The 14,842-nt window shown below is 46.8% G+C and overlaps 1 protein-coding gene across 1 annotated transcript in view; it reads right to left on the reverse strand.

Annotated features, from left to right (window-relative positions):
- The window catches only part of CHL1 (cell adhesion molecule L1 like), a gene marked incomplete at both ends in the record, with an annotated part of 100,581 nt that overhangs the window by 40,066 nt on the left and 45,673 nt on the right, over nt 1–14,842 (reverse strand). Inside the window, 3 exons of the mRNA XM_079795049.1 lie at nt 2,831–3,018; nt 3,428–3,533; nt 8,604–8,778. Coding sequence (XP_079651175.1) covers nt 2,831–3,018; nt 3,428–3,533; nt 8,604–8,778 — 469 coding nt within the window. The remainder of the gene's footprint in view (nt 1–2,830; nt 3,019–3,427; nt 3,534–8,603; nt 8,779–14,842) is intronic.

The following is a 14,842-nucleotide window of genomic DNA, read 5'->3' on the forward strand; positions in this document are numbered from 1 at the left end:
TAACCTGCCATCGTTGTTGGGTTAATTTGCATACTCACTCTGATTGGCTGTGGGCATAGCGGAGGTACAATCAATTTACATGTTTGTCTATTATTAGGTAATATCTATTTATTCGTCCGGCTGTGATGGGACTCCTGGGTTTCCCCGTGTGTGAAGCTTTAATTCGTCTTGTTGAAGAAAGCCTCCCAACCCTGATGTCAGAAATACTGTTCAAAATACTCTTCTACCACACGGTGCAGTCTTTAATCCCCCGGGAAGGAAGCTGGTCTGTGAGGTGAGAGAGGGCTCCAGAGACAGGCTGTCTGCGTGGATAGTCAGCGTTTCACACCGTTCCATCCCAAAACCAGAACGGAAGAGAATTGGACTGGCTCTTCCATACCTTTGTCAGAGCTGCGTGGGTTTGTTTCCTGGTTCTCCGTGCAGTTCCACGGCCTGCACTCCGCCATGCGGCCTAGTGACACAGTCTTTCCACGGGGTCACGCACCCCGACTTGTCCTTAGTCAAGAGACTCCACCCATGGTCCCTCTGTTCCTCATATCCTTGAGTCAATAGGTCACCCTCCACAGACAGACAAACCAAAGCAACCAACAGAGACTTTTGTTCCGTTGTCCTGTAGACCAATTCATGGAGAATCGACAGTTCGGCTTTCCTAGTCTTTCGATCCATAAAACTGCTATTTTCCCCATTTGTGTAAATCTTTGACAGCGGTTTCCATACACATGTACACCTTTCCGCTATAAAGTTCTCACGCCTCTCTGTTGGACTGACTTTCAGCGTCTATATTATCCCCCCCTTCACTCTCCTTCCCGTGACTTTGCTGTTACCTCGAGCTAGCGCGTTCATTTTCATCTCAACACGATGACCCCTAACATCACCAACCGCCCCCTCTCTCTTCTTTTCTGAGAGCAGTTAGGGGGAGAAGTATCTGTCCGCGGACACAGTGCTCTAGCTGCGCCCGGCAAGTTTCCCGGAGCAGAATCTCCACCACTGTCACTTCAGAACGCATTCCAGGGCCTTTGCCATCTCTCCTCTGACTCAGAAAGTCCTTAGAAATACGGTTATTCATTTGCAAAGATGTAAGACTTTTCTAGTTTTCTTTTCATTATTGATTTCTAACTTAATTGCATAAGGTCATCTTTTCTTCCTAGCTAGGAAATCACCAAATATCGAGAAAATGTGCTATTCTGGCTAGCGACCGCGCTGTGCCGTGGTCATTGGCTGGCTTGTTAAACCTTCTATGTGCCTGGCATCGATGATTTTTCTGCTTGAGTTCCCAAATAAGGAAAAGATAAGGCGAAATGTTTTTCATCATTATGATAGAGTTGTCTATTTCTCCATGTAGTTCTATTGGTTTCTTTGCATAGTTTATTATCATGTACCCCTAGTGAACTAACCTCAGGAAGCCTTTTTAAAGGAAGGTCGGTGGTGGCTGGCATTAATTTAGCCACACCTGCTTTCGTTGGCATAGCATTTAGCTGGGATATCATTTCCACCTTGTGGTTTAATGATTCTGCATCCTTATGCTTTAGGTGTGTTACGTTGTAAATGGCTTATGGCTTTTTATTAACTGGAGCATTTAGTCCATTTGCTTTTATCGTTAATCAGTGATATATACCTGAATTTATTTCTAGTTTTTAAAATGCCTGCTCATTTCACTTTGTATTTTCTCTCCTTTCCTTTTCTTCCTCCTCCTCACACCACATGGTTTGATAATCATTCATTTTTTTCTATACTTTTTGAGTAATTACTCTATAAATATTAAAATGCACATGTAACGTGCAGAGTCTACATTGATTTAGCTGTTCTCCCCTCCGCAATCATTTCAAACCGGTCCCCACCCCGGCTTTTGGGGTAAGTAAGGCCCACGTGTTGTTCATGATGTGTGTTTTAGAAGCGTGGGCCTGTTCTTCCGCTGTCTTCTGCGAGCTCTTCGCTGTTCTTTGAGTTCGTCAAAGTGCAGAGGTCCGTTAGGAGAAACTGCCACATAGCAGCTGATGACGGTGTTCTACATAAGAATGGATTCTGTGAGCCTTTGGTTAGAATCACATGACCCTGCCTCCTTTCAGATCAGGGAGGAGAGCCAATTGTGATGGTTGGTCAGCAGAGGTCTCATGAGCATGGCAGTGATGAAGTCTGAGTTTTGGTGATAATTATTGACCAATGACCCCCTCCGTAGTAAGTAGCTTGCAGTTTCCATGACTACTGTTTATGGCAGGCATGACTGATAAGCATCCTTCTGAGGGACTCCCATGGTGAAGTTAGGTGGGCTTTAGGATTTGCTCTGAGCCACCTCACCACTAGAAGTTACCTGTGTGACTTCTCATTGGAAGCAAATTTTCATGCTCTCTGCCCCAGACCCTAACCTGGTGCCCAAGGTCACATGCTGCAGCCACAGCATGAGGGTGAGTCGCCCAGGAGGCTGTGTGGGGAACAGAACAGCTGCTCCGACTGACAGCTGCCAGATCCATAGTGAACTGCGTGATTTAGGAATGACCTGTGTGAACACCGCTTGGGGATGACTTGTTACTGCAGCATAATGCGCTGACCCTAACTAATACCATGTGCAACTTAGTTCTCATCACAAGGCAATAGATACTATGTTTCCCCAGATTAGACACAAGGTTACTGGATGGAGTGCAGCAACCTCCCATTGCTTTCAAGGTCATCCACTTCTACGTGTCAAGACCTGGAAGAGAATTCCCCTTAGAAAAAAGATATCAGGCACACATGCGCTGATTGGATGAATGATGTGTTGTTTCATTAGAGCCCAGAACACCGCCTACCTCACACGTGATAAAAACAATCTATAAATCCCCACTGTAATACTCACTGGGAACTATAAACTCTATTTCTTCAGACATAGCCACTCCCAGCTTGTTCGAAGCGAAGCAGCGGTATTTCCCTTGGAAGTGAGCTATCTGCCCCTCGTTTGGGATCCGGAAGGTCCCTGAGTTGTTGGAGACAATGATCCGAGGGTCGGAGAAGTCAAAGGGCTTGCCATCTTTCGTCCACATAAATCTGTAACGAAAACTCAGCTTAATGACCTGGGAATATGATACCGTGTCCAAAGGCATTGATACACCAATGCACAGAAACGACAAAACCAGGATGTTTAATTTCTGGTAAAAAACATGTTGAATGGACCATCATAGAAGACATCTGACAAGCTGCTGTGGACTGATCCCAAATCCCTGTACTGAAGCTCAGTCCCCAGTGTGATGGGGTCAGAGGCTGGGCTGTGGGAGAGGATGAGGTCACGAGGGTGGGGTTCTCAAGAACTGGGTTAGTGTCCCTAGGAAAGAGAGCATTCTTGCCCCCCCCCCCCCGCCCCCATGTGAGGTTACAGAGAGGGGGCGGCTGCCTTGAACCAGGAAGCGGAAGGAAAGGGGGTTTCATACCTAACAGCCTCGGGTGGGGGGCTACTCACCTTGGCTCCGGATTGCCTTTGGCTTCGCATTCGATTTGGAAATATTCATCAAAGGGAAAGGCGACTTGCTCCTTGGACTGTTTTGTGATGGTTGGAACCTGTTGAACTAAATGGCAAAAACACGGATGAGGTGAACTAGTTGCCACAGAGACGCTGTCACCTGCTGTCGGTGTTGACGAGAGAAAGGTCTGAACAAGTGGAAACGACAGGATGAGCTTGGCTTCCTCTGTGTGCCCTGGGTTTCACTGCTTCATGCTGTCGTATATTCCATTTTATTAGAAATTAGAACTAAAAATCCTTAAAATGTGTATTAGTCCATTAAAGATAATCCCATCACAGGTTGAAATAAATGACATGTTTTATATTTTAAAAAAAACATAGAATAGAATAAGAGACCTGGCATTGCTTCATTTTGCTGCAAACCTCTTTATATCCTGAGAGACGTGGGTTCTCATATACATCTGCAGCAAATCTGTTGCTGAAACTGTTTTACTTCAAGATCTCAAGAAAAAGAAGAAGAAAATAGCTGAGCAGGTGTGGCTCAGTGGTTGAGTGTCGACCTATGAACCAGGAGGTCTTGGTTTGATTCCAATCTCTCTCTCTCTCTCTCTCTCTCTCTCTTTTCTTTCAACATTTGATACAAACGTTTTTGTTAATCCTCATCCGAGGATATTTTTCCAAAGATTTTTAGAGAAAGTGGAAGGGAGGGGGAGAGGCAGAGAGAGAAGCATCTATGTGAAAGAGACACATAGATGGGTTGCCTCCTACACACACCTTCACCAGGGCCGGGATTGAGCCTACAACTGAGCAAGGTAATGCCCCTTGACCAGGGTCGAACCTGGACCCTTCAGTCCGTGGGCTGACACTCTATCCACAGAGCCAAATCAGCTAGGGGAGTGGCAGTTTCTTCATTGCAATGTGGAGTCTGAAACCATGGCCATAAACTGTTCATACTCTGTTGTAGTAAAATGTCTGACCTACAGATTCTTTTTAATCATGCACGATCTTGTAGCATCACACAATAACCGTTTGGAAAAAGTATTTGTTCCCTGAGTGACAATCATCTGCCAATCTTGATACATTTCATTACACAGTATTCGAAATTCACTTTTGTCAATATCCTCACTGATCTGACCAGAAGAGCCGTCCCTGTTGGGAAGCTGTCAGGCTCCGAGTGGAGACTATTGATTTGCTGGTTTTATCAATGGCAACACATATTGTCAGCTGTCCACCTTGATGTGACAGGGTCCACGGATCCACGGGGAGCAACATCTGCCCCGTATCCGTTTGCGTCACTCGGTCTGTCGTGGTCTTTGGAGTAAAAACGGTGCTCACACCACCACTCTGTGAAGGAGCGGGGCCACCTGGGCGCTGGTCAGAGGCAGAACCCCTTTATGTGGACGTCCTCGCTCAGCCACAGATGATGAAGAATGTGCTCAAGGATGACATTTAATAAGAGCAACAATGTTTAATTGCTTCAACAAGGACAATCATTTTTAAAAATAATTTTTTATTGATTTCAAAGAGGAAGGGGGAGAGAGGAGAGATAGAAACATCAATGATGAGAGAGAATCATTGACGGCTGCCTCCTGCGTACCCCCTACTGGGAGATCCAGCCCACAACCCAGGCATGTGCCCTGACTAGGAATTGAACCGTGACCTCCTGGTTCATAGGTCAATGCTCAGCCACTGAGCCACGCCGGCCGGGCTGCACAGGACAATCTTAAGCAAAACTTTGGTTTGGTTTGGTTTTACTGAGAGTAGATGGTTGTGCAGAACACCCTGCCTGCTGGTCCAGCTGGCTGCCAACACCTCGATCTCGGTCAGGGCGACACCATCTACCCCCGTTGCTTTTGTGACATAATGCACCTGTTTGTGCAGCAAAAAGCAACAGTGCCAGGTGGTGTTACTGTGAAAGGTCTGATCACAGACTGCCTGGATGTGCCTCGGGGACCGGAGAGGTACTAGGGTCATCTAAGACGGATGCTCAGCCTAGAACCATGGTCGGCAAACTGCGGCTCTTTGGCCCCTTGAGTGTGGCTCTTCCACAAAATACCAGGGCCTGGGCGAGTCTATTTTGAAGAAGTGGCGTTAGAAGAAGTTTAAGTTTAAAAAATTTGGCTCTCAAAAGAAATTTCAATTGTTGTACTGTTGATATTTGGCTCTGTTGACTAATGAGTTTGCCAACCACTGGCCTGCAACAATAACTCCATGCCACTTCCAATTTTAAAATTCCGTTTTCTTTATTTGTGCCTAATGAATCTGATAATCGTGTTTTACTAACTGAGGGGCATTAGCCCAGATTCAGGCTTTATCCACTGGGTACGGATAAATACGTCAATAACATCCATAGCTGCACGGACATTTACCTTGTTTCTGGTTAATGCTATGTCTATGTCATGCAGGTCTTGAGCTGAATGCATATTCATGTTATTCAAATTTTACTACAGTTATAAATGGTGAGTGATGGTGCACCATAGCCACAGTCCCTGAGATACCAGCTAATGGCTTGTGAACAACTTGTTTGTTAGAGCATTATTCTGTCCTAAATTTGCTAAGGTTGTAAAGTCTCAGCATAACTAATTATTCAGGGAGTGGAGCTCACCACCTTTGGGTGTTTATAAGAATAGATATTCTACATTATAAATCCTTTCTCCATAATTAGGCCAATTACACAGACACCAGACGCGCTGACATTCCATTTGAATACCTGCCTCCGTTTCATTTGCTCCAGAGTCCAGAAATAAATGGGTAATATTCACTTGCTCTGAAAACAAGTCATTAATATTTTATAACAATTGTTGTCGAAGGACCGTGCGGCACAAAAACTCCTAAGTAGCTGAGACAACCGGAATGAAAATGAGCATTGGGGATGGAGACAAAATCTCACTCCCTTCACCACCAATGGACCCGAGGAGGAAAGATGGAGAGGAAGCGGATGTTCTCAGAGAGGGGGGGGGGGGGTGAGTCAGGAACGGCCCTGGGGCAAGTGTGAGGTTAGCTCCTTTCCCTCGAGGATCACGGAGAACCTCGCTCCGAGTTAGGCATTGCGACTCAAAGCCGAAGAACCTACTGAGGATGAAGTACTTCAGGCCCTTCCCAGCGTTTCTACAGCGAGGCTGGCGTCCAGTGCGTGTGAGCCGGCAGATTTCACCTCGACTTAGAGGACCTCCAATCTGCACGTCTGAGGAGTGGGTCAGTGGGGTTCCTTAAGCAGGGGGCCATGGAAACCTGTCCGGCAGAGTGGGGCAGGGACTCTCATGGGGAAGGGGGGGCTCCAGTACAGGCTGCCCCCAGCATGTGATGTCCGGTAACTTAAGGAAGCCTCAGAAAGTGGTTCCCAGCACACTAGCTAACGCAGTCGGCATGACGGCCTCTTCTGGGCACAGTGGGACTGTCTGGTTTTTCGAAGGGCTAGCGCCTGCGTATTGGACTTTCTGAGGCCCAGACCAATCCCCCAGAACTCGGACGGCCTGGAGGCCCTTCCCAATGCGGAGCGTCTAAGGAGCCCCAGCACATACTGTTTATAACTCTCAGAGTTACAGGCGGAAACCCAGGGGGGATAAGCCGTGAACTTTATGGACAAAATATCTAAGGAACTTCTCAAGGGTCTCTTTATGTCCCATCCGCTTATCTCACAAGAGGATGTCCCCAAATCTCCACACTGTAGTTAACATACTATTACATACATTGCATTTGCAGATGATAGGAGCAGAAATAGAAGGTTGGGGACCAGCTGGAAATGTAGGCAATATTAATCCTGCTCTGTTAACCGGGATTGGTTTGTTCTGATTAAAGAAGCCACATTCTAACCTGGCTGGCAGCTGCACGTGGGACCTGGGAGCTCACCTGGACATGCAGCCCACCCTCCCCATCCGGGAGCTGCCTGTTATCAGGGAAAGATTAACAACCCTGTTGCGCCGAAACTGGTTTGGCTCAGTGGATAGAGCATCAGCCTGCGGACTGAAATGTCTGAGGTTCGATTCCGGTCAAGGGCATGTACCTTGGTTGCGGGCACATCCCCAGTAGGGGGTGTGCCGGAGGCAGCTGATCGATGTTTCTCTCTCATCGATGTTTCTAACTCTCTGTCTCTCTCCCTTCCTCTCTGTAAAAAATCAATAAAATATATTTAAAAAACAAAACAAAACAAAAAAACAACAACCCTGTTGCTGAAACCAGAGCCGCCAGCCCTTTGGAGGCACCCAGCCCTTTGCACATCACTAGCCCTTTGAAGATCCCCAGCCCTTGCATATCACTAAGCCCTTTGAAGATCCCTAGCCCCCATTACCGTTAACTGCCCACGTGGCCTAACCTTTTGCCTACTTCACATGTAATCTTTGTCCTTCTACCCAATATTAACACCTGGCTTATAGTGAGGGGGGGGCAGAACAGATTTTTGTGGATACTGCCGGCAGGATTGGAATAAACCCTCATATAGGATTCAACCCTGTCTCTGCTTAATTGGCTCAAGTACTGACAGGCAGCCCGGACCCACTGATTGTCTGGTTATACAGACACGTTTTTTTTTTTTTAGTTTTTAATTACTCTAACTTAATTAACAGATTTATGATTTTTTAGATCTGCATTCATTCTACCAACATATGCTAAGATGTAAACTTCCATAAAACCACAGACTAAGCTCTTGCTGTAAATTCACAGGACAGGTACCTACATCTGCAATGGGCGCCATCGGATGTGTGTATCTGCGCACTATAAAAATGGCTGCTTAATACTTCCCTATCTCATTTTTCATTCCTAAATATATAATCATTTTTTAAAAAAGAATACAAAGTGTACTCATTTCCTTTTTTTTGTTATGATTGGTTGGGTACCAGTAATTTCTAAATCATACTTGTCCCTAAAATAAACTAACCTGAGTATATAAAAGGAACAGCTGTTGGTCGTATTTGAGACCATATTATACGGCAAAATACCTCCTAATCTCTAGCTCACGTTCTCACAGGCCAAGTCTGCAGGGAGGCAAAAAGCCTGGCCTGGAAGGAATGGCATCGGGCAGCGCAGTGCAAGCGACGCCAACGGGCAGATTCTGACAGGGTGCTGGGAAATACAGAAGTACAGTCAAAAACGCCTCCTTGATCTAGACGTGTCCTACTTGAAACCAAAATGCACACGAGACCCCAGAAAGCCAGCGCTGCTGCTGTCACTGTCACCGTACCTGAAAGCGGGATGTCAGAGGCGCTGGCGAAATGCAAGAGGAGGGAGAGGAGAGAGAAGACGGCTCCGCTGGCGCCGGGCGGCCTCTCCATTGCTCTTCCGGGAGGAGGATGCGCAGAGGGTGGGACTCTGTCCCCTCTGCCCTTCAGGTGAAAACGGAGGGGAATGGGGTCGACCTGGAAATGCAGACAAAAATACAGAATAACACAGACTGGACGCTCATATACCCTAACATGTCAACACCACGGAAATTAAATATATTTTTCTTTTTTGTTGTTGTTAATCCTCACCTGAGGATATTTTTCCATTGATTTTTTTTTAGAGAGAATGGAAGGGAGGGGTGGAGACAGAGAGAGAGAAACATCGATGTGAGAGAGACACATCAATTGGTGGCCTGGACAGGGCTTTACATTAGTAATAAAAAATATTTTCAAATGTGTCTTTCTGTAAAGAATTATTCCGATCCACAAAACAAAATGTGTTAAAAACAACTGCTTCCATTCTGAAAAGCTGAGCGTCGCCAAACTGCAAACACTAGTTCTACCCACTGGGGAAAGTTCGGGACACTCAACCGTGTAGCTGTTTCTAAGGGAGAAGTATGAGGGGAACGCGGTAATGCCTTGTCCTCCAACTTTCCTGGTCCTTCTCTCTTCGAAACACACCGAGAACAGCAATCCGAGTTCACTGTCTATAGTTATGTATCACTTGTCACCTGCAATCTATTATTTAATACTCTCTGCCATTAATATTCAATGCCTATTTCTTGAAGGCCACTGCATGTGTTTGTTTAATGAGCTGTCCTATGTGTGAAGGGAAAGGCTTCCAAAACCATGATGCTCTTAGGAAACCACATTTCCAGATGAATACATCATCCTACCCTGAAACGGAGCATAACAACAACCGGAGGGCCTCGCAGGGAGGACAGGCTCCGTTTCAATTACTCTCCCGACGCCTCCCACAGCCACGGTAAAATAGCTTTGGGTGCTAATTGCTCAATAGCCATGATCTGACTTTTGTAACTACATGGTCTTGATCCAAGAAAATCTCTCCCACAAAAAGGAAGGAACATTGAGCCACCGGCTTAAAATGAGACTGCAAGGACCCAGCTGGCATGGCTCAGTGGTTGAACATCGACCTATAAACCAGGAGGTCATGGTTCGATTCCCAGTCAGGGCACATGCCCAGGTTGCGGGCTCCATCCCCAGTGTGGCGTGTGCAGGAGGCAGCCGATCAATGATTCTATCTCACTATTAATGTTTCTCTCTCTCCCTCTCCCTTCCTCTCTGAAATCAATCAATATATATACAATATGTGTGTGTGTATATATATATATATATATATATATATATATATATATATATATATATACATACATACACACACATAGTTGCTACACATCAATGATGAGAGAGAATCGTTGATCACCTGCCTCCTGCACGGCCCCTACTGGGGAATGTGATCCAGCAACCCAGGCATGTGCCCAAACTGGGAATTGAACCATGACCTCCTGGTTCATAGGTCAACGCTCAACCACTGAGCCACACCAGCAGGGCAATAAGTACATTTTGAAACAGAAAGATAGCTACACAATTATATTCCCATCCATCTTCCTTCCAAGAACCTGAGTCTGAGGCCGCACACCCGATGAAAGCATTTATGGAATCTCAGGATGGAGCTGGAACTAAGGCAAGGAAATACACTAAAAATGTTGGAGAGCCAGTGACCTCAAGCTGATGTCTGATTAGCCAGGTCCAACGACATCACCTCTGGTCAAGAAAAAGAACCAATGAGCTTCCATGAATTGGACAGGGTGGTTTACATCTCCCTCCTCACCCCACTCATCCTGGGGAGGACGAGATCATCCTGACATGGAACTCGAGGACACAGATGTCTTAGTGTGGCCAAAGGGACCCTTCTCGCCGGACTCTGGTGCCCTGGAGTGATTGGTGTGACCGGGATGGGGAACACGCTTGTTTCCCGGAGAACGGAAACACGGGCCGATATGCCTACTGCACAGGAGTGCCCCAACATGACGAGACGGAAACACGGTCGTTTCTCCAGAACAGCCCCTAACCCACGTGCACCCTTCACGTGACAGTGGCCTCAGATTGCCCAGATGTCCCTCGAACAGAACCACGTCACTCACATTCCTCTGCTGCTCTGAGAAGTGGACGTGGGGGCGGGCTCGGCCTCTGTCCATTTGCCGGGCCTCCCTCTACACGCAAAGGCGCTCTGCCTGCTGACCAGCGGACAGGAGCGTGACGTGTGTAAGAACACGGCCCTGAGTCAGCAGGTGACATCCACAGCCTTCCTTGTGGCCCGGGGGCGCCCACCTTTCTGGCTCATCTGCACACGGGACAGAAGCATCGCTGCCCGTGGCATAGGGTGAGGTCAAGTGAGGTCACGCATGCTTGTCAGACACAATAGAACAACCGATGGAATGCACGCTGCACACTAACGTCAACCGTGTGTTGTACTGTGTGTTCGCCACCCACGTCAAGTCTCCTTCCGTCACCATTGATCCCCCTCTACTCTCTCCCACCTCCCGCACCCGCCTCCCGCTGAGAATCACCACACTGTTGTCTGTGTCTATGAGGTTTGGGGTTTTTTTGCTTCATCCCTCCACCAGCCACCTCTAAAGGAGGCTCTGGGCGCAGAGCGGAAGGGGCTACCCTGACCCCTCCTCCCCGAGAAACAAGCGCTGTGCCGGCCACACTGAATCCTAATGTTGGAATGAACTCGGAGCATCTCAATTTTAAACAAGACTTTCCTACTCGGGAAGCCTGAAACAGATCAGCAGCTTTTATTACAGTCGCAGGAAGGGATGCGTTATGACCATGGCGTCCGAAGCGAAGATTTAAGAATGACGGAGTGGGTTTATGCAACCGTCAGGAACAGCGCTCTCACTCACTAGCAGAATGGTTTACATTTCATTTTCTTTCTGCACACTGGGCTCAGCAATCAATCACTGCGCTGCAGAAGTGAGCGATGATAGCAGGCACCGGGCCTGCTCGCGATGGGGCGGGCATCACCCTCACTTCCTCGAGCCTGTCCCGTTATGAAACGCCTCTTGATGACTGTCAGGATGGGGAAACAACTCCCCAGTTCCGCAGTCAGGGCTGCCAGGGAGGGAGCCCACACTTCACCCAACACCGTGAAACTGGGCAAGGATAAACATAAAGAAAATTAAGAGGCTTTTGTTCCGCCTCCTGCTTGGGGAAGACCATACATCAATTTACAAGTGTCATGAACACAGGAATGCTGAGATAACTGTTAATGGCTTTCTGCTCCGAAAACAAAGGGAATATTGTACATCTGGCCATATCCATTCACACTGTTTCATGTCACTGACGTGACAAAGGAGTGGCTCCCAGCGATAATCCATCCTCCGCAGAAGAGCAAAGAAATGCAGACTTTTCTCTAAGCAACCTGATCGCATTGGGAAAATGTCAGCTTTCTCTGATAATTATGTTGGATGGACCAATATCATTAATAACACCATTGATTTAATTAAATGGCAAGAGACGGCGGCTGAGCTCCAACAGGAACAGAATTGCACATATGTGACCAATATTTTTGGTTCCCCTTCTATTTACTCATACTCCCAAATTCTGACTAAGGAGACGCTGTGCCGACATTTAACTCAGACTCTTTCCTAATGGAGGGAAAGAAAGGAAACCACCCCAAATCTAGACGGCGTGCTGCAGGAAAGGAGACACGGTCTTCCATCCTGGCGCAGGATGATTTCTGGTGCCTGCACCCCGTCCTGCTCAGTGGGGAATTTTTTGTTAATTGAGGAGGAACACAGGTGTGATAGGGGCAGAAATAGAATATTGGGGTCCAGCTATAATTGTAAGAAATATTAATCCTGCTCTGTTAACCATGGTTTTTTTCTGATTAAAGAAGACACATTCTAGCCTGGCTGGGGGTTGCAGGTGGGACTGGGAGCTCACCTGGAAATGCAGCCCACCCTCCCCATCAGGGAGCTGCCTGTTACCATGGAAAGATTAACCACCTTGGTGCAGAAACCAGAGCTGCCAACCCTTTGCACATCTCCAGCCCTTTGAAGACCCCGTTTGCCTGCTTCCCCATGTAACCTCTGTCCTTCTACCCAATATCAGCAGCTGGCTTATGGGGAGAGGCAGAGCAGATTTTTGGGATGACCTGCTGCTCTTGCATGCTGCCGGCAGGATTGGAATAAACGCTCATATGATTCAACCCTGTCTCTGCTGAATTGGCTCCAGTAGTGACAGGCAGTGTACACCCATTGACTGTCCAGTTACAGATGCACTAAAATATACACGACTCAGGTGTACAGCTCAGTGAGTTTTTATGTAAGTTTAAATTCGTGTAACCACTTCTCCACCTTTTTACAGGTTCTCGTCCCAGGAGCAGTCCACTGCCTTCATTCCCAGCAGATTTCCAGGTCCTGAGAGAGATCTGTTTGCACGCCTCTGACTACTGGATCCAGCCAGGTGGCATCTCCCCTGCGTGGTGTGTGGGTTAGGTGGGGGACAGGTGGGTAGTCACCATGACTGGGGAGTGTTACTGGCTTTCGTGGGCAGGAACTATGGACCCTGACTGGCCTGCAGAGCTCAGCAAAGTCCCGCCCAGGGAAGAGCTGCCCCTCCTGGCACGCCTGCACCCCCACCCCGGCCCCACTGTGCGCCACCCTGGGATCAAAAACAGAGTCTCTTTCTAGCACAATGGTGTTCAACTATTATACATACAACCATTTGGATATAATAATCTTCAAATTTAAAGATATTTATTTACCATAAGTTACAATAATACTAGAATAAAGCCTATCAAATTAAGTAAGAAACATATGGAACAATTATAAAAAATTTCCTACTGATTAATTCCATCAGTTATTGACTATTATCTCCTTAAAAAGTTTGGCTAAAATACAATAAGAATATTTTCTCCAAAGGAAAAAAAATATATCTGCAAGTACAGAGTCTAAAACTTGACATCCTACCTTTCAAAATCTCAGCCAATTAGTTTTCCATCTCTTCTAATTGGAGTCAAAACTTTTGTGGATTATATTCTCATCTGAAATAAATGATACATTTTCTAAAATTTGAAAACTATAAAATATGGAAGAGAGAAACCCTAAGTGAGCTCTGACGACTATAACCAAAGGTCAACTTCGGGAAGCAAGTTGTTGCATTAAAAAAAAACCCGTCATAACTGCTGTCATTTCTCTCCACCCGCCCCCACTTCACAAAGCTCCAAACCAGAGGTCCCAGCAGCGCCCACCAACCACGCTATTGATGGGCAGCTAGCCTTAGATCAAACCCCAGCTCTCAGAACTGACTTTCTCCTTCCCACTTTTCCCAGGTCTTTAAATACCTTCCCTCCATTCATTCTCTCTTCATTTATTCCTTATGTATTTCCACTTTGTTCGACACCAAGAAAAAAATGTCCCAAAAAAGAAATGGGGTGCTTCTAGGTGGAAGTACTTCCAGCTGGGAAGCTCTTGTCTGAACCCCCAACAATAGACCAATGACATAAAAAATAGGTGCAAATAGCGCCCACTGAGTCTGCCAATCCTATATAATAAAAGGGTAATATGCAAGTTGTCCCCTCGACCAGGAGTTCAACCAGAGTTCAACCAGGGGGCAGGGCCGGCCTGCCAACCTCCGGGGACCCTCCCCCCACCCCAATCGGGGGTGGGGCCTGCCAGCCAACCTCCCATGTCCCCTACCCCCGGCCGTCCTGGCCCAATTGGCGCAGGCCAGCCAGACCCCACCCATGCACGAATTCATGCACCAGGCCTCTAGTCTTTGATAAAAAAACAATCAGAAGCACGGAATTTGGAATTGTTTTAAAGAAATAACAAATTACATGGAAAGTATTTTATTATAGCTATTATGTTTTTATTAATAAAGAACTGATTTTAAAATATGCCTAAGGTTTGGGTGCTTTTCATCTGCTTCCCACTTTCCTGTACGAATCAAATGTTTTGAATGAGGACTGTGACTTATGAAATGAAAACAGGGCTCACAAGTTGTCACGCACCTGCCTCGCCCACGTCTGTAAGAGACTGTAGCTTCCTGAGGCCGGTGCCAGGTCTGTTCGCCCTCCCTGTGCCCGCCCACAGTGCAGGAGACAATCGGTGAATCTGAGTGAGTGAATGAGCGCGTGAATTTCATCCACACGTCTACAAAAATACACTTGGTGTAAACGTAAAAGGTCAGTGAAATTCCAGATATCCTTCTTTCTCATTCATCGAAA

This window comes from Cnephaeus nilssonii (assembly GCF_951640355.1).
Source record: "Cnephaeus nilssonii genome assembly, chromosome: 17".
Lineage (NCBI taxonomy): Eukaryota > Metazoa > Chordata > Mammalia > Chiroptera > Vespertilionidae > Cnephaeus > Cnephaeus nilssonii.